The following is a 23,942-nucleotide window of genomic DNA, read 5'->3' on the forward strand; positions in this document are numbered from 1 at the left end:
TCCTTGGGAGCAATAAGCAGCATCCACGCTCTCGCCTGCAGACTGTCTGACTAAACCAAACCAGCTTCATACTAGCACAGGCCAATGTCTCACATTACTGTCATTTAGGCTGCTGTGAACTTATTGCTGGCCTCAGTTCACAATATTACTCCTGCCCAAACATTTACTCTCAACACCCTGAGGACACTACTGCAAAACACACATTTAATCCTCTGAACAAAAGCCCACAGAGCTATTTTACCATTTTCATGTCCATGGTACTACTATATGTTTTGTTTCATAAAGTGTACACACACCTTGAATACACAACATATCATCCTTAAATATTTACATCTATATCCACATAAACGTATGAAAGGCAGCTGCGTGTTATCATCAGATGACTGCTGAAATAAATGCACAGAGCCCACAGTTTAATGGCTAACAATCTTTTTCCTGAAAATCTCTGAATAGAAAATCATACATATTTCACAAAGTAGTTACATTTGGTCTTATACACCAATACACATGTATCACAATAATGGTTGCATGAGTTGAAAACATAACCCGTTTGGCAGCACCTTTTCTCATCGTAGGCACAGTGATAATCTGTAGAAACTGGCAACCTCTCATTGGCAACACACATGACATTATTAACAAAAATATTCAGACAGGCCAGATCACCAGAGGTTAGGCGGAGGGAGCTTCTTTTTTTTAAGTTTACAAGAAAGATGCTGCTCTCACCAGTCTCAAATCACAAAACAAAACATTGGTACATGCTTTACACATTAAAAAAAAATCTAAAATGAAATTCCCATTGTGACAGCTGATACATCTGTGGCATCATAAGACAAATTCCATGCTTACATATACTGTATATCTTTCAATGGATGGAAAAACAATGACATCAACATGTCAAATAAGTTTTAAATAAAATGAAAGCATCTCCCTTCATTACTTTTTCTCAACTTTTCACATAAGGTATCTACAGGCAGACAGACTAAATACATCATACTGTTTATATAAAATATATACAGGCTAGTAATTACAATTGTTTCCTTCCAAAACATGAACATGATATGGCACGACAAGATTTCTGAGATTAATGAGTAGGTATCGCTGTCTCTTTAATGCATTTCTTTGTTTCCACATTGCATGAAATGATATGAACAAATGACAAGTGATGTGTTCAGTCTGACCTCTAGTGTGTGGAAAGATCGTGTTGCAAATACAACTCAAAATAGGACTCTGGATGCTTAGAGAAACACATTCAATCATGGCTCCAAAGCAGACGCTCACAGTGAGTCCCTTTGTGACAGAAGTGCAGCTGGTGCTTTACATGTATGGTCTGTCCTGCATCAGTCCTTCAGTTCAGCCACACATGAGCAGCGCTGCGAGGTTCAGGTGTGCAGTCAGTTGGCGGGCGGGCGGTTAAGAATCCCATGGCCTGTTTGGTTCAACAAAAATAAGCAGCTGCTCATTCTACAGCAATACAAGGACAAAATCGAACATCTGAGCATTAAGAAAATGTTGATTAGTGGTGATTTAGACATTTTTGGCACCAATTTTAAGGCTTAAACATTCAACACACTTACTCAAAGAGGAGAAAGTCTTGTACTGACTGTCATCAAATTCAATTTGTAAAACACATCATGTACAAATAACACAGAGAAAATCATTTAGCCCATAAAAAGCATCAGAAATAATCCTTTCTTTGGTGTCTGAGCCAGATGTAGTGTGCTGACTAATCAGACCATCAGTATACTTCCTGTGGCCATAGGAAGAACTGGCTAACCTGCTCTTCATCATCATGTTAATCAGGCTGCAGACATGCAGAGCACCAATAGAACAAAACAAGTATACTTCAGACTAGCGACTGCATCACTAACACATCCGCTGTTCTGTTAAGATCTGTGACGGCAGACTACTGGGAGGCAACACCAAAAGGTCAAAGGTTCAGGGATCAATGACGCTCATCTGTCCACACCGTCACGTGCTGTCTCCACACTGTGCATTAATGTCTTGAAGGAAGGGCGCAGTCTGGGTTCACTGCTCCAGCACTCCATCATGATTTTGTGGATCTGGAGGAAGCATCACAACAAGAGAAAAAAAGACCTTGAGCCTAGGGATCTTATTAAAAGGTTGTTGTTCTTGTACTTTTTCTCATTACTGACCTCCTTTGGACAATTATCAGGAGCAGGCAGCCTGTATCCTTGTTTCAGCAGGTCTAAGAGATGGTAGACAATCATCTGGCCCTGCTTTTCATTTCCCATCTTCTCCATAAACACCTAGAACAGACAAAAAGGAGCTTTGTTGGACTACATTGAGAACAGTTTGATAAAGCATCCCAAAGACAAAACTGGCCCCAAAAGCTGAATGAGAAGTGTTTCCTGTTTTTGAACGCTCAATCAACTGTAACAACATGACAAACCAATTAAGGAAGGAAACTGGAAAATTGTCAAACTAAAAACAAAAGAGAGAGAAAAGAAGAATCGCAGTACCGCTGGCGGGCTGCAGTTCTTGTCACTGTAAGTGAAGAGTTCATAGAGGACAACACCGAAACTCCAAACATCTGATGCCACGGAGAACTTGCTCTCTGTCAGCGACTCTGGAGCATACCTGGAAAATACCGCAACACATCATATATACAGTACATGACACACACATCTGCACCTGTCTTTAACACTAGTTCTACATTACAAGCAGACAGATATGAAGGCATGCAGCAGGCACACTTGGTCCTGATGTTACAAAACCATATTTTTCTTCCTGTGTCAATCACATGACTTTATATTTAACACCTGCATTTTTAAAGGTCAGTCACAAAAGCTTACAACACTTACCACAAGTGTCGAAAGGCAAGACAAAAACATTCAACAGTCAACCCACAAAAACATGAAAATCCTCGTTGAGCTACAAATAAACACATGCAGTGTGTCATCCTCACCAGAAGATGGGGCTTTCCCCAGGCTCTCTGACAGTGTAGTACTCTTTGTCCTGCGGCAGCACCTTGGTCAGGCCGAAATCCCCGATTTTCACCCTCATCTCGCTCTCCACCAGAATGTTTCGAGTGGCCAGGTCTCTGTGGATGTATCGCTTCATGGCAAGGTAGTCCATGCCCTGAAGTATGAATACAGTCAGAGGGAGGGGAGTGTTTTATAGATGCTAACAATAAGGAAAAAAACCTATTACTACATAATATGACACCTATACCTCAACCTTTGGGAAGGGAAAATAAATACTTTTCATTTCATAGGGAATTATTGACAGAGGATAAAGAAAAATGCACAAATTCATCAGTTCTGAACTCTTTTCATAAACATGTCAAAGATTTTCCCCTGCAGATGCATGAAGAAATATTTCAAATGTCCTTGACCTCGATAAGCATGTACGATGACGTTTCCACCGCCTACTGCACTGTTACCTTACAAATCTGTGACGCATAGTGAAGCAGTTTCTTGGAGTCAAAGTGGTCCTTGTGTTTGATGAGATAATCTCTCAAGCTGCCGTAGGGGAGATATTCCATTATCAGCCGTAGGTTTCTCCGTCCTGCACACAGAAAGCAGTTAAGTGTGATACATAAGGGAGAAAATATGATGTCGGAGCAGAGGAGCAGAGGAGTGGAGGCCTCTGAGAAGATCTAGATTTATTTGTTTCATGGTCATTGATGCCCCAGGCAGCAAGTGTGGGGAACTGTAAAGACATTAAAATGTATAACAAAATCGTCCTGGGTGGTGGCATCAAATCAAGGAAGAAACTGATCAGGTACATTAGTGCTGTCACTGGAGTGAAGAAGAACACTGAACGCCTCCTACATCTCACTTAAGAATGGAAATGACTGCTTTATCTAAACATGCCAGCAAAGAGAAGATCTACTTTAATGCTCATAGCAGAAGCCATATTTTATTATCTTTTGCATCAGTGATCTATTGTTGGCTTGGAATTTTTTAATGACCGTGTCACATATTAATAAAACACGTCAGTAGGTCAGGTGTTCCACATGTGCATATGAAACGATGTGCTCATACCTGCACTGTAGCAGACTCCTTTGTATTTGACAATGTTTTCATGCTGGAGGGATTTGAGGATCTCAATTTCCCGCTCAAAGTCCCTCAGGTGCTCAGCCGTGCTGTGCTGGAGCTTCTTCACGGCCACCACCTCCCCTGTGCTGTCCTGCAGGGGGTCGTACCTGCACATCTCCACGCTGCCAAAGTTTCCCTGCAGTGCCGGGTCAGAGGGAGATTTGAGATTTGATATCCTTCAGCAAAATACATTGCAGTGTCCTGAAACTGTCTCAGAGAATTATGGTTCCGCTGACTAAATCTTGACTGAAACAAAAAGAAAAAAAGACTAAAATGTGATAAAAATGCTGTGTATGTGTGTTTGTGCATGTCTCACTTTGCCCAGCTGCTTGAGAAAGATGAGGTGCCTCTCCTCGAACAGAGCAGGCTCCTGGCTCTCTGAGGGCCACGGGAAGCCGGAGCCTCTTGTCCTGTTGGGCACCATATCGTTCTCCACCAGCAGCTCGTAGTCTGCATCACAACAGGGTGCATTTCACACAAAACTCTGATAAAACCCTGTTTGTGTCGAGCATTGTATCTACACATGATCAACAGATCTGGTGTGAAGAGGTCACACTTGACCTATGGCGTGTATTCATTTTCCCTCCCTACCTGGTGTGAAGAGACTGTTGAGATCTCTGATAATTGCTCTGAAGGAGGGTCGGTATGAGGGCTCATAGTCCATACAGCTGTTGATCAGATTGGCCAGCTCTGTCCATTTAGGAGCTGGCAGCTGGTGCCTGTCCTCATAGAACAAGTTCTTCTGCAGAGGAAAAGAGCAAAAGTCAGAACGTGCATGTTTTCAGCCTGAGCTGGGAAACGGTAAAGGTGCTCGGGGCAGAAGACACAGAATTGCTAGAATATGTTTTCAATAGCCTTCTATCCCTCTCCCTTTAAAAGAAACTTCCTGAGTTAAAGATATAATTTGACATTTTAGGAAATATGGTTATTTGCTGTCTTAGAGTTACAAGAGAATATCAAGCAGCTCGTTAGCTTAGCTTAGCATAATGACTGGAAACAAGGGGAAATGGTTAGCCTGGTTCCATCACAAAGTAGAAACTCATGATTTTGTTTAATTTGTGCCAAAACTGAAATGTAAAAACGACGCTGGGACTAGTTCTTGTGAGTCTACCAGCAGTTAACTCACTTTTTAAGCTTTAATTCAACATTTCCCAAAATGTCAAACTGTTCCTTTAACACAGACCACTTTCAGTAAGTTGATACTCTCAATGCATCCTATTGTCATCGTGACCTTGGAGCAGTCCAGTGTGCTGAGTGGTTTGTCTCCACCACTGCAGATCTCCCAAAGGGTGGTCCCAAAGCCCCACTTGTCTGTGGCTAAACTCAGGTTTTGGGGGTTTTCAATGCACTCGGGGGGCACCCATGGGATACGCTCCACCAGAACTGATGGACGGACATGAGAGGACACAGAAGACACAGAGAAGAGGAGATCCATGAATGGAATAGAAGATAGAGACGGACGGCGAGGAGCAAGATCACACCGAAGCAAAACTATGTTGTTGAACATGATTCCCTCGTGATGTCACACAGGTGTGAGTCCTCTCACAACAGGACGCAACATGCAGCCGCATATCTCACCTTCTCTGGGCAGCGAGGTGATGCTGATACCCGGGTCACTGAGTTTGATGAAGGGCAGGCTGCCCGTCGTCCGGTCCTCCTCTCTAATCAGAAGGACGTTCTTGGCGCAAACGTTTCCATGAATGAGGTTCTTATCCTCCTGTGTACAGACATGGCAGCATAATATAAATGGCCTTGGGTTACACAAAAATGTGCTGCAGGATTAAAGGTTAAAACTGACGGCATTATGTCTTACCAGGTAGTGCATGGCCCAGGACAGCTGCTTAGCCACTTCCAGCTTCCAGGTGATGTTAACACAGCTTTTATTCTTTTTCAGGTAGGTGTCGAGTGAACCAAATTTGCCGTACTCCTGCACCATCATGTCTGACGGGGAAAGGAGATCAGTTTATCGGTTAACTCCTATCTGTCTGACTGTAGCTGATTTCCTGTGGTTTCTTTAGTGATAAACAGCAGCTGTACACACAGAGGTGTTGCTGATACATAACACATCCTCCACCCATGAATTTCTTCATCCATATTTTGCAATTTAGTACAGTTTGGTTTTTGTTTTCCCACGTGAAATCGATACTGGTCATAAAACATGAACTGGAAAGTTGAATTTCCTAGAATTAGGCTGTTGCAACATACTATATGCCTGATTTAAAAAAGAATGGATCACCCTGATAACTAATGAAAGTACTTTTTTGAGGGTTGGTACTCGCTTCTTTGTTTTTCTTTCCTGCCAGCTCTTTTCCTGCACTCAGAAATGTGAATGGTCGAGGTTTCCAGACACTCCGCTCTGATGTGTGTGGGTGGTTTCAGGTAGAGTAAAGATCAAGACTCCAGTGGCCCATCAGTGACTCTGATCCTGAGAGCTTAATCCAATCAGAGTGGAAGAGGTCAGGGCACAACACGGAGCAGGTCAACGGGTCAGAAACCTTATTTCCTCTCTGTTTGATTGCCACAGTCCACTGATGTCAACACAGCTGCAGTGTGTGTGTGTGTGTGTGTGTGTGTGTGTGTGTGTGTGTGTGTGTGTGTGTGTGTGGGGACACAAATCGCACACTGTGTGCAAAATGCTAGTCTTGTAAATCATTACATTTTAGGGTGAAGGCTATGGTAAAGGTTAAGCCAGTAGAGGCTTTCGGATATGGTCTCCAGGAAGCAAATGTAGGTCAATGTAATGTCCTCTGAAGTGATGGAAACGTGTGTGTGTGTGTGTGTTGCAGACTTACTCTCGTCACCACAAACACACACGCCATAGTTGAGGAGTAAGTGCTTGTAGGAGAGCTGGCTCATCATACTGGCTGCTTCAAAGAATGACTGAGAGAGAAAACAGGAGAGGAGATCCAGTTAACTCGCAAACCAAAAAAAACAAAAAACAAACACGGAAAACAAGCCAACCTCTGAATAGTTGCGGTGAGCCTTGTCCAGGATTTTGATCACGACATCTATCTGGTGTATCTCCCCATAGTCTCCCAGCTCCTTCCTCACACCGCAGAAGATCTTGGTGAACGTTCCTTGGCCCAGGCTCTCATTCTGAAGCAAGAGTTTTATTGTTTTGTGAAAACTTACTTTGGAAGGAAAGTGGAGTGGATTCTTTCCACTCTCTCTGCGTCAAAGGGACAATTGTCTGACCAACAGTCTCTAATAATTGTTACTGTAACCCCCTCCCCGCTTTTATGTATTATTATGTATTATGTATTAATAACATATTCCTCTAGTAAACCTGTAGCACCTCACACATCAAAATTCAAGCCACAGTCACATGCGGTATGTATCCATGTATCTACTAACCTACTAACTTCCTCACTTGCAGCCCAGAAACCAAACTGAATAAAGCCCGTTCCTTCTACCAGGACTGAGCTGGGACCAGACCACATGCTTAAGATTCAGCAAAATAGATTTCAGGTCAGGATCTCCATAGCTCTTAAATAAATGCACAACTAAACTGAACACAAGTTCAAAACAGACTGACAAAAGAACAACTGTTGAATCTGCTGAGGGATGAGAGAGAGGATAACATGGTAACACCGAAAAACCCCCCGAGCTCACTGATTAGCGCAACAGCTTCTGTGGTTTTCCTGTGACAGACCCGCTGTACAAAACTGATGACGTTCAAAAGATGAAAAGAAGAAAATATGGTGAGACGGAAATAGACAAGTTGCTGAGGTGAGAGCGGATTTCTGTCACAGGCTGTCACACAAGACACTCGTGTCCACAGGGACTGCTATTGATGCTGCACTAGAGTAGGTGGATCAATTGAGGTCTTCCTGTTGTTAGCTGCAGCAACCTCACTGACCTCACAGGAGTCATCAGTGTTATTGTGGCTTTACATTCATGGTTATTTAATGATTACAAAGACAGTGGCCGCCCACCCAGTTCACCTTTGTAAATCTATAATCTATAACAGGGCAAGAAATTACATACAGGGCCTTTTTGATTCTACAAATAAACATATGTACAAGAAACAGCCCATCTAATCCTGTAGACTAATACAACCCACTAGGACTGAAGAAACGGCTTAGTTAAGGACGTTTGCAGGCCTTTTTTCAGGTAGTAAAGCAAAGCAAGAAGGTTAATCGTACGATGACGAGGTCCTCTTTTCGGATCTTGTGGAAGATCATCTGGCTGATGTTGTGCTTGTGGAGAGATGGAGACACTGGAACCTCTGCCCCTTGATTATTTCTACACACCAGCAGGTTGGATTTATCTAAAGAAAGGCAAAGGTGGGCAGGGATTAGGATCCAACACATCAGATTATCACCACTTTAATTCATTTCAATGTGTGACCCTGTAAAATGGCAAATTTAAGTAGAAATGAAACTGATACTGATTGTAGAATTAGATTGCTTAATCACTGTCTTTGTGGCCCTTAAAGACAGTTAACGTTGCTCAGAAACAAGAGCTTTGCCAGCCGGAAACCTGGTGAGTTAATTACTGAATCATTAGTAGTTATTCATCAGCAGCTCTACCCAATACCCACAGAGATATAATGGTCATGTTGTGCGGCGAGGCAGTAAAAATCTTATTTCCTGCCCATTTAAAAGACTAGTGTGTAAGATTTAAGGGGATCTGCTGGCAGAGATGGAATATAATATTCATGAGTATGTTTTCATGAGTGTATGAGTGTAACACCTGAAACTAAGATTCATTATATTTTGGTCACCTTCGATTGAGCTCTTTATATCTACAGAGGGAGCCGGTCCTCTTCCACAGAGTTTGGCATGTTGCACCGCCATGTTTCTACAATTGCCCAAAACAGACATAACAAGCACTGGCTGGAGGTTGCCTTTCACATTTTTCACAAGTTTTGAGGCCATCGCAGGTTCTCCAATGGGCTTGACAAAGGGGGGGTGAGGCCAGAGGTTAATTGAAATCTGTAACCTCAAATCCTACACACTGGTCCTTTAAAGGATAATACTGACTCTGCTGCAGTACTACACACACATATGATATAGTGTAGAGCAAAAGCGACACACCAAGTTAAAAGACTTCAGACTTAATTGGAAGGAATGATGGAGCTCTAAAACTGTATCTTAAGAAACTTAGCAAGGTGCGTGGCCAAGATTAAATGTTCCCATGTGCTGAATTCAGTGCTGAACACTGTGTTCCACCACTTATAACGGTGCTGTAACTACATCCTGCCTGTCAATAAATATGCTGAAGGTTAGTTGTTACTTTAAAGAACAGAGAGTCTGTGTTTGTCATTGTCTTAAATCCAGCAGGGAGTCAAAAATGTTTCTGACTCCCAAAAAAATAACAAAAACGAGGCCTGTGATATGAGTAGAAACTTGAAAGTTGGAAATTAGCAGCAGCGGGGGTTTAAGAGGTCTGGGAAAGTACCTGAATTCATGGTAACAGCATAATAAGATAACAGTGTCAAAGACCCCTGTGAGGAAATCTATTGGGCTCTAAATAGGGCTAACTGGTTGCCCTGATACAGGATGCTGAACTGGGAGTATTTTAATCACTTTCTCATGTTCATCATTTCTCACGGAAAACTGTTCTTAGTATTTCATCTTTGAAAGGAATAACATTTAACAAACAAATGAACATACAATATGTGTTATTATACCTGCATTACTATGTGGGTAGGTGTACATATTCCTCTGTACTGTGCGTGAACACTGACCTTTCAGGGAGGGTGGGCAGCACCTGGTCAGCTGGAATGTGTATCCATCAGTGCGGAGCGCCTCCTTTTGGTAGCAGTGCAGAAGTTCCCTGAGTGAGCCGAAGCTTCTCTTCGCCCCACTCAGGATGAACTGTTCTGCCTCTGTCTTCACAATCTGACAGTGCTTATAGTCCACCATAGATTCATACTGAAAATCAAAAGGTCACAGTTGAGTTGTCCTGAATACGCTAATATTGTTTTCAGGGAAAGCATTCATGTCCATGAGTGTACATACCCCCACCACAAAGGACATGAAGTACTTGTCATAGTCCCTGGGGCTGCAGCGGAGGATGTACAGGCCTTGGTGGTTACCAGAGCGGCGCAGCTTACTAATGGTAAACTCCATCCTGTGATCAAAGAGACAGAATCTTGCTCCGTCTCCATCTCTGTCGAGTGTGAATGGTTCTGTGGTTACAGAGTGCATACGGGATACTCACGACACGGGGCCATGGCAGTAGCTCTGAATGCACTCGAGAAGTCTCGGTGGAGCCACCTCTTTACACAGGTAATGATGGGCGTCTGCAACCAGTCTGTAATAGCCATCAACCAATGACACGAAGGACAGAGCCTCTGAGAGCAAGTGAAACTCCAGTTCCTTTGTGGTCACACAGAGACAAAGAGTAAAGATAAGATAACAAGGTTGGGCGATATGATATCTTCCAAATTACCACTGTCAGCCCAACATCAAGTGATTAGCTGATGCATATATTTGCATGCGTGTCTGTGTGGTGCCCCCCTCCCACCACCCTCAGTTTCAGCTGAGAGATGTGTGCAGGTGGCGAGTATGCTACCAGAATAAACCCACAACATGTCAAGGAAGGAAATATTTTCACACCTGTCAGCTATTTTATTGAGTTTCCTGCTGATAAAACATTCTGAGTGAGTTTAACCTCTGACTGGAAAGCAATTATGCTGTATAAGGCTTTTATTGTGAAAGGTAAAAAAACAGAGAGTGAATCTGTAATGCATTTGGCAATGTTGGAAGCAGGAAAGAGTTATTAGAGCCATTTGAGCACTTCTCTCCGACAACAAATATGTGATCGTTTAGACACATTCCTGGCATCAGCGAAGCAGATGAGAGCAGAGCAGATGTTTAATGTCCCCAAAGGGACATTTGGTTTGCAGACAGTAGTGGATTAGATTAGATTAGAATCATACAAAGTAAATGAAAGTATGCACTGTACCAGGATCTGGTTGTCCTGTCTGGTCAGGGTAACTATGCGACTCTCCACAGAGCCTTCCTTATTGGCCTGTTTGATGCTGATGTCGATCACCTCTGGGAAGTCACAGTATGTCTGGAGCTCCTGGAGACACAACAAGAGGACAAAATAGTGATTCACATTTGTATTCCATGAAGAAGCATGCATGCACATGCACTCTTGTCATTACTCCCAGTTTTAAGCAACTCCTGGAGCTCCATCTATTGGTAAAAAAAGAGCCATGACAGAGTCACAGCTGTGGCGTTACCACAGCAACACGAACCCACCGCCCGGTCCTCACCTCCTCTGCTCCCTCCTCCTCTTTCCCTTTTGACCACTGGATGCCCTTGTTGCCCGTGACGACGATGGTAACCTTGCGTGCGGAGAGGTCGGTGACCTGGAAGCGCTCAGAGTAGAGGGAGGGTAGCAGCATCTCCAGGCTCATCAGGTATTTGAGCTTGAGGTTACACACCGAGGCCTTGCATTCGCTGAACTGCTGGATGAACCTCTTGAAGCGGTAACGGATCCTCTTCCGGGTCAACATGTTATACTCCTGGATGCGGCTTCGCATGCACCTCGGCAGGAAGCTCTTGTAGCTAGGAGGAGAATCAATATTTCAAGTCGGGACACAGTGCAGAAATATTCTAAAGATCACCTTTTCGACTGAAACATCATCTCACACACAGATGATTCATTCAGCTGCCATGAACACACGTAATGAAACTATCTCGATGCTCGCTGTGTCCTGGGGAGCCCGTCACGCTGCTCTCAAATCGTTATTCATGAGCTGTTCCACGTGCAAAACCAGCACAACTATTTCACATAATTTCAGGTCAGAGTGTGCACCATGTGCATGAGATTCTAATAATCTGGAATGTCTTGTGAGTGCATCCTACCTGGTGTCATTGCAGATGCTCACAGGTGACTGACCACTCTCTTTGGCGAGCCGCATCATGTCCAGCACGGCCATTCCCAGACACTCCTCCTGCGCCTCGTGGCTCACTGGGATGTGGACCCAGCCGTTCAGAAAGTCGCTACGCCACTGGAGGAAGACAAAAAGGTCAAATCAAATGGACGATCCAGAGAAGAAGACAGATTCTAATTTATTTTGCAATATGTGTATTTTAATGGGGAAACTCAGAAGTGTCTGTATGGAACAAGGCAGCCTAATAACACACAGATCTGTGGTGTCAAAGTGACAGTGGAGATGAAAACAAACAGAGCGGCATGTGTCAAGTTCACACTAGCTTGTGTGAAAGAAAAGCAGAAACTCTTTCCAGCCCACATGCAAACACAGACAGACACACACACACAATGCATGCAGACACATACAAACAGTGAAAAGCACCCTAACATACCATTGTTCCCCTTTTGCACATGTTAAACTCTTACTACCCCACATCCTGGTTTCTCAACCAGCACAAAAGAATGGGCTGACATGACAGGCGGACCGGCAGTCAGTCAGAAAGAAAAGGAAGCAAGCATCTTTTATCCCCCCCCACCCAACATTTCTGCTTATCATTTCGAAACAAGCAAAGCAGGAAGAGAATGAGATAGAGTTGAGGGAGAGGACATTAGTCTCTGAAGATGCTGCCCTCTGCTTTGCATCTGCTTTAAGGAAAAAACCTAGAAATGATCAAGACTAACAATGCACTATACTTATTAATGGCACAGATACAAAGAAATTGAATAAATGTAAACACAAAACACCCTATTAGACAAGAAAATAACAGACTTCATGTTGAGATGAGGTCTAAGTAATAAAGACTGACCTGAAAAAACTGATATGCCATGACACAATCATCCATCACAGGGCTCTCCATCCCCTTGGACATGCCATAGCGATGAGCATACAGTGAATTGCTGCTGTTATGCCAGCCAGGGAAATAGTATCTGGATAGAAAAGGAAGGATCCAATAACAAAAGGAATCCAAGAATATAACAATACATGAAAAGTCGAAAACAGATTAGGGATAAGAAAAAAAAAACTACCTGATTCTGAACTGCAGGCTCTCGGTGGCTGGCTGGTGCAGTTTAAAGATGTGATTGGGAGGGAACCACATCCGGTCACTTTCCCTCATCAGGCCAAACAGGCTGCAGTACACCGGAGCAATCCCTGGAGGAAGAGAGAGAAAACAGATGCGCCAAAAGTCATTAATGAAATCGCTTCTACGATAACTCACAGAGATCTGTTTTCCATTTGATCAGAGTCACTTCGTACTCTGGCCTGTGCAGTGGGTAGCATTATACCCATGATTCATCTTCAGGAAGACAAAAGGCACATTTTGATATGTAGAATAAAGAACAACTTCTAGAGTTTTAGCAGCACACATTTCTAACAAATACTAGTGAGATGTGGCCATGAAATAACTGCAGTGTATTTCAGTGGAGTTGGCTGCTCAACATTATCCAATGACAAGAAACATGAAATGATGAAGGAATGACGATGATGCACAGGGGCAAACTTTGCCTGTCGAGAATAGCCTGTTTCGGTGCTTGCCCATTAGTCCCACATGTCTGTGTTTACGCTACGTTTCTGACCATTCCCACAACTCCTCATTCTGCTTTCAAAATAGCAGGCGTTATCAGTCGGGCCAAGTGGGTCACTAGCAGACAGAAAATGTCATTATACAGCAGGAAGCACCCGCAAGACTGAAGCAATACTATGAGGGTGCTTAAGAGGAAGTATGTTCAACCACAACAGGGGAAGTGAAGTCAAAGTACTAAGAAGGTTGATCTGCAAGCAAGTCCTCCCTTGTATTATTTATTACACTATCAAATAATTAAACAGGCGCTGCACTGCAGAGTGAATTACTGTACTTGCAGGCCCCGAGAGTTGAGATTCATTGCAATATATGTCACGCAGCTTAGTTATATACTTCACACCATTCTATTCAGAGGGTGGGCACCAACACTAACAATATGTTACCATCATGTTACTGTTGTCGTTGCTGGTGATGTGGCATCTCACCTATCCCCTTGCATAAGCAAATCTCACTTCAGTGGTTCTTCTAGACTTGCAAGTTTGTGCAAAAAAAAAGTCCCACATATGAATGCTATTTGGCCGTTGCTAAATCATGAAAGGGACATTGGATGACAGATGGGGGCAAGGTGGAAGTTACTTTGACTCACAAGAGAACAAAGGAAGTTGAAAATTAAAAGAAAAGCAAGAGAATAGAGAAAAAGCGGAAGATAAACAAGAGAGAGAAAGAGGTTGTTTCTTATCAAGCCAAGAGGGAATGGAGCAAGCGAGGGTGGCAGAGACAGATAGAGCTAAGGCGGAGAGGAAAACTGCTACAACAGTCGACAGCTTCCTGATCTTAGCTTGCATGAAACAGAAGGCAAGCAGTTTCCACACAAAAGCACTGGATCGGTTCTTATAGCGGAAACACCTCGAGGAAATTCTTTTGAAGAAGTCGGATGAATTCGCCCTTAGAAAGAAAAGAACGACATAATACAAGAAAATGCACACGCAGTTGTTTATGCATGCTGAGCAAACAAGCGGCTTTCTGTTCTTGCATTTACACGTGCAGGAAAAAGGTGATATGATCAATTTCTTCCAAAATATTTCCAGTGTATCAGAATGACCAGGGGAAAGGCACCTTTATGGCTGATGACACTGATTCATTGGGATCTTCACAGGGATTAAGACTTATCACCCCACAACTGAGACCAGAACTGGAGAAGCCATGAAAATAAACAATAAATGCTCCCAAACTTCAGTCAACCAGTCTACTTGATTATTTACTTTTTACGTGGATGACTGAGATGAATCTAAAGTCGATCATGAGCTCAGGGACTTGAACTCCACTGCCACTACATGGCAACTGAACGTAGGCTCAAAGAATATTCCAACTGTGAACGAGATAAGACTCGGCCTTGTCTCCCAGACAGATGGGAGACAAATTAAAGAACATAAAATGTCCTAATAAGGTGTTTGGGCCAATTACATCAATGCTCTTTGGCATACAGTAGATTCCTAAAGTCTCTGAACTCGACTGGAGAGATTCACAACATTCTTTCAAAAGATATTCCCTCACTTGGTGCTGAGAGGGATGTAGAGTACATATTTAGCTTTTCCCATGTGGGAGGTACGTCTTGGGCATGATATTTCAGCACGCCACAGTTGGTGATAGGCCAACAGCTTGTCTTAAATCAGTTTTGGCTAACAGTGTGGTCACTTTACACATCTGTCCCATGAATATTCCCTCTGTTTCTGAGTCACTTCAGCCCATCACAAGACCATATGATGAGAGAATTCAAGCATGTATTTCCTGTTTTGGTGCGATCTCCCACCTGCTCTGCTGGATTTGCAGACCTGAGTTCACCTTGGTTGAACCGAGCAGATGTACTCGGTCAACCAACAGAATCACTGTTGAACTGTGTTTAGAAATGAGGAACTCACTGTTCTGACTGCACGATCGCCACGGACAAATGCATTGATGCAAGCAGCAACACTTCTTTTATAAACAGTTGCTTATAAATGAATTAATACCTTACGACAGTACTACTGCATGTTCGACACAAAAGAAATGCCTTTATGCCGAGTTCCTATAATTTCCAATGTCTGCGTATATTGAAAAATAACTGTAAAGAAGCACAATGTTTGAGAGCTTTCAGTAAAATAATGTTCCTTTAGCCTGATCCATTTATAGTTAAACAGGTTTCTCAGCGAAGCGTACAACAAACAAAAGCAGAAGTTCACAGTGTTGCAAAGTTGACCACAGATGTGTTGATAAAACAAGGACATCATGTAAGCCGTGAACTATTTGTGGATTTGAACATGACAATTATAATTTATTAATTTATTTACTTTATATTTATTGTTCTACACATCATGTCAATAACGTCATCTATATTTTGTGTATGTGGGCAGACATCAGGACCGAAATCCTCTTGTGACTCACCACATGCTTTCGCTGCACTGATGCACAGTTCCTCTGCTACATACTCTCCAGATGGAAACGTGAGCACACTGGCTGAACCGTTGGCTCCACCCCCTCCCTCATCTTTCCCCTGATAGTAAAGGTGGACCGTGAGGCAGGTGGCGTCCGTATCCTGCTTGGGGTCGGCTCCGGCCGCTGGGTCGAGGTCGGGGAGAAGGCCGTTGTGATGAGTTGTGGGACTGGAGGCAGGTGGGTCCATGTCTGTCATCAGAATACAGGCCATGTGCTGGTGAAGACAAACATCCACCTGTCAGGTAACGAAGGAATAAGACAGAAGTGAGATTTGATTCACACATTCATGTCCCCTCCAAAATGAACTGCAATCATTTTGGATGTTCCCCACCGAGGTCCCGTCATGCTTCAATATTCCTCTGTGGTATCAATACAAGTTCTTCTTATCAATCAAAATTCATAGTCTCAGTTCTCTAATTTTGGCATATGTTGACATGAATATTAACGCCATTTTCAATATGGTTTGACTACCTCATACTTTTTATGACAATGTTTATAATTTTATGAATTTGTTTTTATAGTAATACTATAACAACATCTATATCTATCTAATATTATAACAATATCTGTATCTTTATCGAGAGCACAAGTCCATTTTTACCGGTGAGGCATTACAGTGGTGGAAGCAGCCGATATTCAACATACAGCAAGAAACAGATGTCATGATAGGACAGTCAGACCTGTCACTTTTCCAGTCTGAAACAAGCTGTGTATGTCAGGCTTGAGATGGATCATAGAAGTTGAAGAAAAAATAAGAATATACAGTCTTTAATGGGTTATGTCTGTTTTGTGAGGTGGATATTGAGTAACACTGAATAACTGACTAATCTAATAACTTCCTTGCACTCTCTCCCATTCTTCATCCTCCTGTACAGTGGTGATAGATCACAAAGTGTTTATTTATTAAAGCTTCACTCTGGACAAGGATGACCTACAGTAACACGGCCAAAACAGTGAAAAGTTCAATGCATCCCACACTTGAGCGCTGTTCTGGTGTTGCGCAGCCAAACAAGGGTGGTATTAACAGCTGATGAGAGAGCATGATAGATGCTACATAGTTCTAGATCTTTGATATATGAGGGAGGAAGGTCAGCACATGTTTAAGAATACAGGAAAACACCACTCTCTGACTTTTGTCGGTGTGTTTACACGCCCAAAGCGTTTATCATGTAGCAGACAGCCAGGGAGTTAGAGTAGTTCCTTGCTGTTCCTTATCTTAGCCTTGGTGCTAGTTGAGGTCAGAGCTATCAGCTTGGACACATTTTGCCCTTAATGGCTGTTCGGCTGCAATGATGGCCGCTGATGTCACTTCTTTAATCAGCCTCTGGACATTTTGCACTTACCACCCAACTGCTGGGCTTCCTTTAAACTGAAATTTATAATTACTGGCTATGTTGTTGGCATGCAAAATCAGATTGAGACCACTTGTTGGCTGCAACTTAAGTGCCCCTGTTAAAACAATAATTTAAATAGCCTATTTATGTCAAAGTAGTCTTTCTATTCTCCAATGAGACAATTGAGCATAATTCGGAAATGCATTAATACATTATAAATGACCAACACTTGAAATGATCAAAGCAAGTTATCTAGCCAGTGTTCCTGAGCTACCAGCTGCTGAGAGTCGAGCCACAGCAGCACTGCTCTGTGCTGTTGCAAAGATTTATTATAGGCACAGCACATCACCCATTTATCACTTTCTTTTGTCTGAAGCAGTACAAAACTGTTAAAGACGTACAAACAATCAGCGACACCAAACAAAACCACATTAGCTTTAGATTCCAGAGAATAATGTCCAGTGAGATGCATGCTGTCTTCACTCAGAGACTATATTCAGTACAGAGGACTGACAGAGAGCTTCATCACACGGTGCAACAACAATCACCTGAAGCTCAATGTCAGCAGACCCACTGAGCTTGGTGGTGGTGGACGACAATGCTTCAAATATGGATGATGATGATGCTGCTGCAAAGAAGCTCCGCGTTCAAAAAGTGGATACTTCAGACATCTTCAACCTGGCAGCACAGATCTATATAATCATCACAGTTTCAAGGTGTATTAGTGTCACCAATTCATTCAAGTGTGAAATATGGTCACAGTCTGCCCCTCTGTTCCTCAGTTATGGTTGACTCATTGAAAAATGGCCAGAAATTTGTTTTTGCAGATTATTATGATTTCACAGTGAAGCTGAACTTTGACCTTTTCAGATATAAAATGTCATCACTTCATGAATTTTCCCCTATGAAATGTGTGCTAGTTTATGAATTCTGGAGTTGCAGCCAAGAATGTGTTGTGTGTGGTGACCTTTGACCACCGAATTCTAATGAGTTCATCCTTGAGAATGGGACAGGCGTACAGATGTATGGGTGGACAACGAGAGAGCATGATGCCTCCAGCCCTGGCTGTTGCTGGCGTGGATGATAAAAATAATTAGCCGATCTGATCCTGAGCATCTGGCGTTTCAAAAGTGTTGAACTCACCAATGTCCACAGGGCAGCAGATAAACTGCTTAGTAAACACAGCAGCTAAGCTTCCTCCTCGACCAGACATCCTGGGCGTAGTTCAGACAAGGCAATCTTGTCTCCACATGTCAAGCAGGTCTCAGTTGTAAACAAGAAGTCCAGATCACGAGACACAAAGAAGTCCCTTAGGATAAAAGTCTTATTACGCACCAACCTCTCATTGATTAATGGCATCTATGCAATGCCTGTTTATGACTGCGGGTAACCTGGATCAGGTTGCAACCATTTACTGTAATGTGTACTGTGTAAATAGTCACACATATGGAAAGGACTGGATCCCACTGCTACATATTAGCAGATAGCAACTGGCTATCCAAATTCTTGGGATCTCTCTTGAAGAAAGGAATGTGAGGATACGGTTAAAGCTCTGTGACCAAGAGTGGGAATAGTGCAAGGAACAAAAACATATTTTCCACAGTCCCTTAAGACAACAGAAGAAGCTCTTTTAGTGGACACACTTTGATGGGAGCATTTGTCCCCAAGGATTATGCCGCAGCCATTGCAGCCTGTTTAGCGGCCAGCAGCTGAGATGATCTACTGGACCAATTCCAAACCTTGTACTTGAAATCATTTAGTTCCCAAAATATGTAAAAATAGGGCCAAAGTTTAAAAATGCCATAAATACCATTTCAGCTTTTTGACCATGATACTTAACAGTATGTTTTGTGTTAACCAAAAATGATACATCAGCAACAGCACATCAGCCCAGTCATGAAGCCCGGTGCTGGCAGCATCGCGCTGTGTGGAAAAGCAGAGGAACAGAGAGTCCAGATGTGCAAAGCAGACATTGACAAATCTGCATAGACTCACAGCTGTAAATGGTGCCAGGGGTTTCTCCTGTTGCTCAGTTGTCCAGACTGTTATGTGTTTAAGTGTTATAGTGTGTCTTCACACACCATCAACAGTTCTCTAGAACACAAGGGGATACTTCCTAAAAAACACTGAGCAGCACATGCGAATTGCCAGCACACATCAACACATGTGCACAGTTGGAGAAAGATGGTTTTGTTAGAGGGAAGGCAGATGATTGTTTCACAGCTCACAAGTGTACTCCTGGATTAATAAATGCATCTGTCTCACTATCACTTCACTGTGCGCGCAACACGCACCATTTCTGCTGAGGAGACTTAATCCCCGAAAATGCCGAAAAGCTGAATCTTATCACTCTTTAGAATCCATTGTTGCTGTAGAAGGGGTGGGTTGCATGGCTGACTTTACTTTGTGCCAAGCAGGATTTGTTGGTTTGTGGCACCTTCAGGCATACAATACTATGTACTATGAGGTATCGATGATGGACCGTCTGGAGGCTTCAGACGGTGGGTTATTTGCAACGTGCAGCGAGAGCAGTCATAGCCTGGACAGGTTTTCATGTTACTAATCTTGTTCATACAATACTAGAAACCCAACAGCAATTTTAGTGTGTCATACCTAGTCATGTTTTGAAAAGTAACCACAATCCCATCCACTGAAGTAAACCATGCCATCTGTTTGAAGCAGTTATGACAATCCCCTTTTTTCTCTTGGCAAGATTTCAACCAGAAGACGAAAGAGGGCCAGACAGGTTGACCAAAAATGTCGGTTTCACTGTGGGATGTAATCTTTAGTCAGTGAGCAAACAGTACAATAAGAGAGTTGTGTCTAAAGTTCATATTGCCTTTGGTGGTATTGCTCACCCACTTTCCATCTACTGATGCAACACTGTAGTTGTTTCAGTGTATTAACACTTTCCAAAAGTGTCGATAAAACACAGCCAGACAGTGCACTCATTTCCTATTGATGACGAGTTGAAATCAGTACAATACTCCTGCAAATTGCATTTTATTTTGATGTTATATCTTAATGCACAAGGGTATCCAGTAGCCACTTATTACTTAGTAATAACCACACGATGATGTGTGTTGATGTATTCTGTCTCTGCTATGTTGTCTTTACTCATCAATATAACACTTTGTTATAGTTTCATAGAGAGCACATGTTATGTGCCTTTTTCCCACGTGAAAAAAGTGTGTGTAAAAGGCATTTTATCAGGCAATCTTCCCATAAAGGGACCCACAGTTTAAGTGACCATGTGTAGCTGAAAGTTATGCACACTTGGACAGAAACTCAAGCCAGGGCTTAACAATGAATATGTTATATCCTGATATCTAAGCTGATATCCTGAGGGTTCACCAGAGGAATGAAAAAAACTACTTAAAAAACTACACAAATATGCTGCTAGCATGTGATTTAGCCTTGAACCAACCTCTTTCACTGTTCTGTCACCCCTTGACATTTAAAAAAAAAGTCCTTTTTCATGGGCAATCCCGTCACTGCTGCATGTCAAATGTGTGCTTGTACTATTGCTTGGAGATATGACAGTATATACTCTGCAATGGTAGAAATGTGTCCACTGGTAGAGAAACCAATTCCACTGCGGGAGCTATAAAAAACCACAAATGAGTGCAAAAGTGATGGAATATCATTGTAAATAGTAAGTTACTATTTCTCACTCACCCATAATGAAGTCAGTCAGACCACTTAAAACAACATGCTTCAAAAATTAAATGAATCAAGGCTTGGGCAGACAAAGGACAGTCTGACATCATTTCACCCTAAACTACACCACAGTGTGGGATGTCTTTGTTCTCTTGAGTTCAGACCTAGCTCCAAGTCTCACTGAACAGTAGTCTGGCAAAAACGTGACAAGAAAAAACAAGAAACTGTAGCTCTGACGTTGCTCTGTTCCATTTAAAACCAAATAATTTTTTGTCTATTACGGCAGCTGAGAGTGCAGCTCTTTGTATGTGACCTGAATAAAAATTGCAGAATGTTATACGTGATCCCTTGGTGCAAGAATAATGTACTTTCCCCATACATGTCACCGGTTATGCTCTTCCAGTAAAGACCTGAAATAAAAATGCTAAATGGGCAGATGTGCTTTGACAAGTAGCCTAATGAATCAACACTGCCTACATACAAATAAATCATAATGTCAAGAAAAGGATGAGATGTACTTGCTTTCTGAAACATAAAAACAACATCAAAACATTTACGGAACAGTACACCATTTACAGAATCTCCAACCCCACATAAATATACAACTAAGTATTGCCTTGCTGTGATAAAAGTTAGTTAATACTGTATTTACTCCCTCGGTGCAGCAATCCCCTCAACAAAGTATGCAGTCAATTCAAGAGTCCATATTGAGTATTGTTGGTTGGGGATGACTAAAACATTGCAAACAACACTTTTTCCCTTCTCAAAACTTGAAAGCAGAGCCACCATTATGAAGCTTGAACTGGAAAATGATTGCCCTGAGGAGAATGAACTAACCTGACTTGTAAAATATATTATCTATAGCCTAGAGCATCATCCATATGAATCATGTGGCAGCACCACCAACAAACTTAATATACACTCAATTACCAGTTTATTAGGTTTACATATCAGGCTAAACCTAATGCAGTTTAGTAGAACAACCCTGCAGTTATCATACCAACATGAAGGTTATGGTGTTTACCTTTTGTTTAAACTGCTTTAGAGAAATCTTCAACTGTGGATAAGGGAATCACTTTTTCTGCACCTTATTAACAAACTCCAACAACATCCTGCGTCCTCCAAAATGACCATAAATTGAATCAATCCCTCTGGAAATCAGTGTGGATTTAGACTCTGATCGACAAATGAGCCAGGCCAATATATCGACCAGCATTTGTTTGCAGAAATATTGTTATCGGCACATATGGAGCAAGAGATTGCAGTACACGCATGTCGTATATGTATGTATGTCTGTGGTATGTGTCACTATTAAAGAAATAAAATGTGGCCAAATCACTGTTTTTTAAATTCTCAAATATTGATGTCAGTATCTGCCCCAAAAATCCAAAATCCAGTAGCGACATGTCTCTATTCAAAACTCCTTAAACAAAACCTGATATTTAAACCCCTCATGACGGTGGGATGCACTGCAATAACATGACATAAACTTTACTAGCAACTGAGTATAAAGTGATATGAGATGAGTATAATGAAAGATCACGCCTGTCACTAGAGCCGATTAACACTTCACCTTTTACTGACAGTTTTCTCAATCTGTGGCGTCTGCTCAACACCTTCATCCTTATTGATCACATAAACACAAGTTCCCTCCGCAAACTTTCTTAGAGACTCACTTCACAACATGTTCGGGTTAAAAGACCAGCTGGTTTCATGTTACCGTTAACTGTGCTGTACATGCTAAGCTAACTGTAACTGGTACCAGTCACTCGTGACACAATGACCGCTCGCTCACACACAAGCACACGCGCGCGCGCGCACACACACACACACACACACACACACACACACACACACACACAGAGTTTACCCTGCCTGTGACCTCCAGATGTTCTGCTGGGCTTCTCCAAACTTCTCGCAGGTCCGTCGGTAGTCCCACACGGTCTCCTTGGACGCGCTCGCGGCGTTAGCTAGCGTTAGCTACGCCGCGAACCACACGGCGGACGTTAACGTCAACAAAAGTACCTCTGCGTTGTGATTTGTCCCGTTAACTGCCATTCCGTCGTCTTCACGTCTTATCCTCAACTCATGTCATGTCATGTCGACTACCGGCTCACTGTCACCGAGCTCTTGACTGGCTGAATGGCATGACGCTGGGTTCAGCCCCTACCACCCTAACCTAACCCACCCTGGATTGTCACCTCTTATGAGCAGATGATAATACAGAACACGATGGTGGTGGTGAAGGCGGAGCAGGATGCCTCCAAACGACTCAGCCTCCGCTCTCACCCACTGACTCAGGGCTTATTTCTTCCGTGTTTGGCGCGGAAGCCTTTGAAATACTGTTTTAGTTCCCAGACCCCTTGCAGAAAGGCGACGCCATCAGTCAGTGATGGAATGCAACTCAGTGCATTTACTCAGTTACTAGTTAGTTTGTGCTACTTTATGGTCCTGCTCCAGTTCAGCCACATTTCCTGCATTAACCGCAGGTCTAAACCACACTTTTAAAAAGACAAAACACTACATGCAATTCTCCACATTTCACACAACCTCCATGAATAAAATCTCTGGTGTTTATGCTGGACTTAACTTTTCTTCTGTTCACTCTGATAACTCTTCACATGGGCAAACACATGCTGCACAGTTGTTCAATTAACAATTGGAGCTTTAGCAATAAAAGGACCACAGGTGAGCTCTTCAGTTTTGGAGGAAAGGATCCCAACAGAGGCAGAGCAAGAGGAGTGGATCTGAAAATAGAAAGTCAAACACAGTCAATAAGTTAGAAACTGTGAAAACCCAGGTGAAATAAAGGCACAGAAGGAGTTAATTAGTTCTGTCTGTCTGTCTGTCTGTCTGTCTGTCTGTCTGTCTCTCTCTCTCTCTCTCTCTCTCTCTCCCTTCTTCCCTCACACACACACACACACACACACACACACACACACACACACACACACACACACACACACACACACACACACACACACACACTGCTGTCTAGA

General features: G+C 42.7%; 1 protein-coding gene across 2 annotated transcripts; it reads right to left on the reverse strand.

Annotated features, from left to right (window-relative positions):
- Positions 1–393: 393 nt before the first annotated feature.
- jak2a (Janus kinase 2a) lies at positions 394–23,148 on the reverse strand. 2 transcript variants are annotated; one of them, XM_070988883.1, is made up of 24 exons: positions 22,814–23,148; positions 15,899–16,184; positions 12,984–13,107; positions 12,764–12,884; positions 11,888–12,033; positions 11,293–11,587; positions 10,977–11,096; positions 10,230–10,387; positions 10,028–10,139; positions 9,754–9,940; positions 8,207–8,331; positions 7,023–7,157; positions 6,854–6,941; positions 5,875–6,002; positions 5,640–5,778; positions 5,293–5,444; positions 4,653–4,803; positions 4,378–4,511; positions 4,008–4,197; positions 3,404–3,528; positions 2,927–3,099; positions 2,481–2,598; positions 2,154–2,267; positions 394–2,060 (listed from the first exon to the last, which is right to left on the reverse strand). In XM_070988883.1, exons 2-24 carry the CDS (start codon positions 16,158–16,160, stop codon positions 1,953–1,955), a joined length of 3,405 nt encoding a protein of 1,134 aa, XP_070844984.1. In that variant the 5' UTR covers positions 16,161–16,184; positions 22,814–23,148; the 3' UTR covers positions 394–1,952. The 2 variants fall into 2 exon arrangements, with proteins under 2 accessions (XP_070844984.1, XP_070844983.1); XM_070988882.1 differs by having other exon boundaries at positions 22,969–23,117.
- Positions 23,149–23,942: the final 794 nt, after the last annotated feature.

Source organism: Chaetodon trifascialis, chromosome 20 (assembly GCF_039877785.1).
Source record: "Chaetodon trifascialis isolate fChaTrf1 chromosome 20, fChaTrf1.hap1, whole genome shotgun sequence".
Classification (NCBI taxonomy): Eukaryota; Metazoa; Chordata; class Actinopteri; order Chaetodontiformes; family Chaetodontidae; genus Chaetodon; species Chaetodon trifascialis.

What these genes read in the sequence shown, in the direction of transcription:
- jak2a (XM_070988882.1), bottom strand. Translation starts at nt 23,001, where the DNA reads ATGGCAGTTAACGGGACAAATCACAACGCAGAG. An exon ending in TACTGCCATGGCCCCGTGTC is followed by an intron (nt 10,140 to 10,229) that starts GTGAGTATCCCG and finishes CTTTGATCACAG; the next exon opens with GATGGAGTTTACCATTAGTA. An exon ending in GGGGAAAGCCCCATCTTCTG is followed by an intron (nt 2,599 to 2,926) that starts GTGAGGATGACA and finishes GGTATTTTCCAG; the next exon opens with GTATGCTCCAGAGTCGCTGA.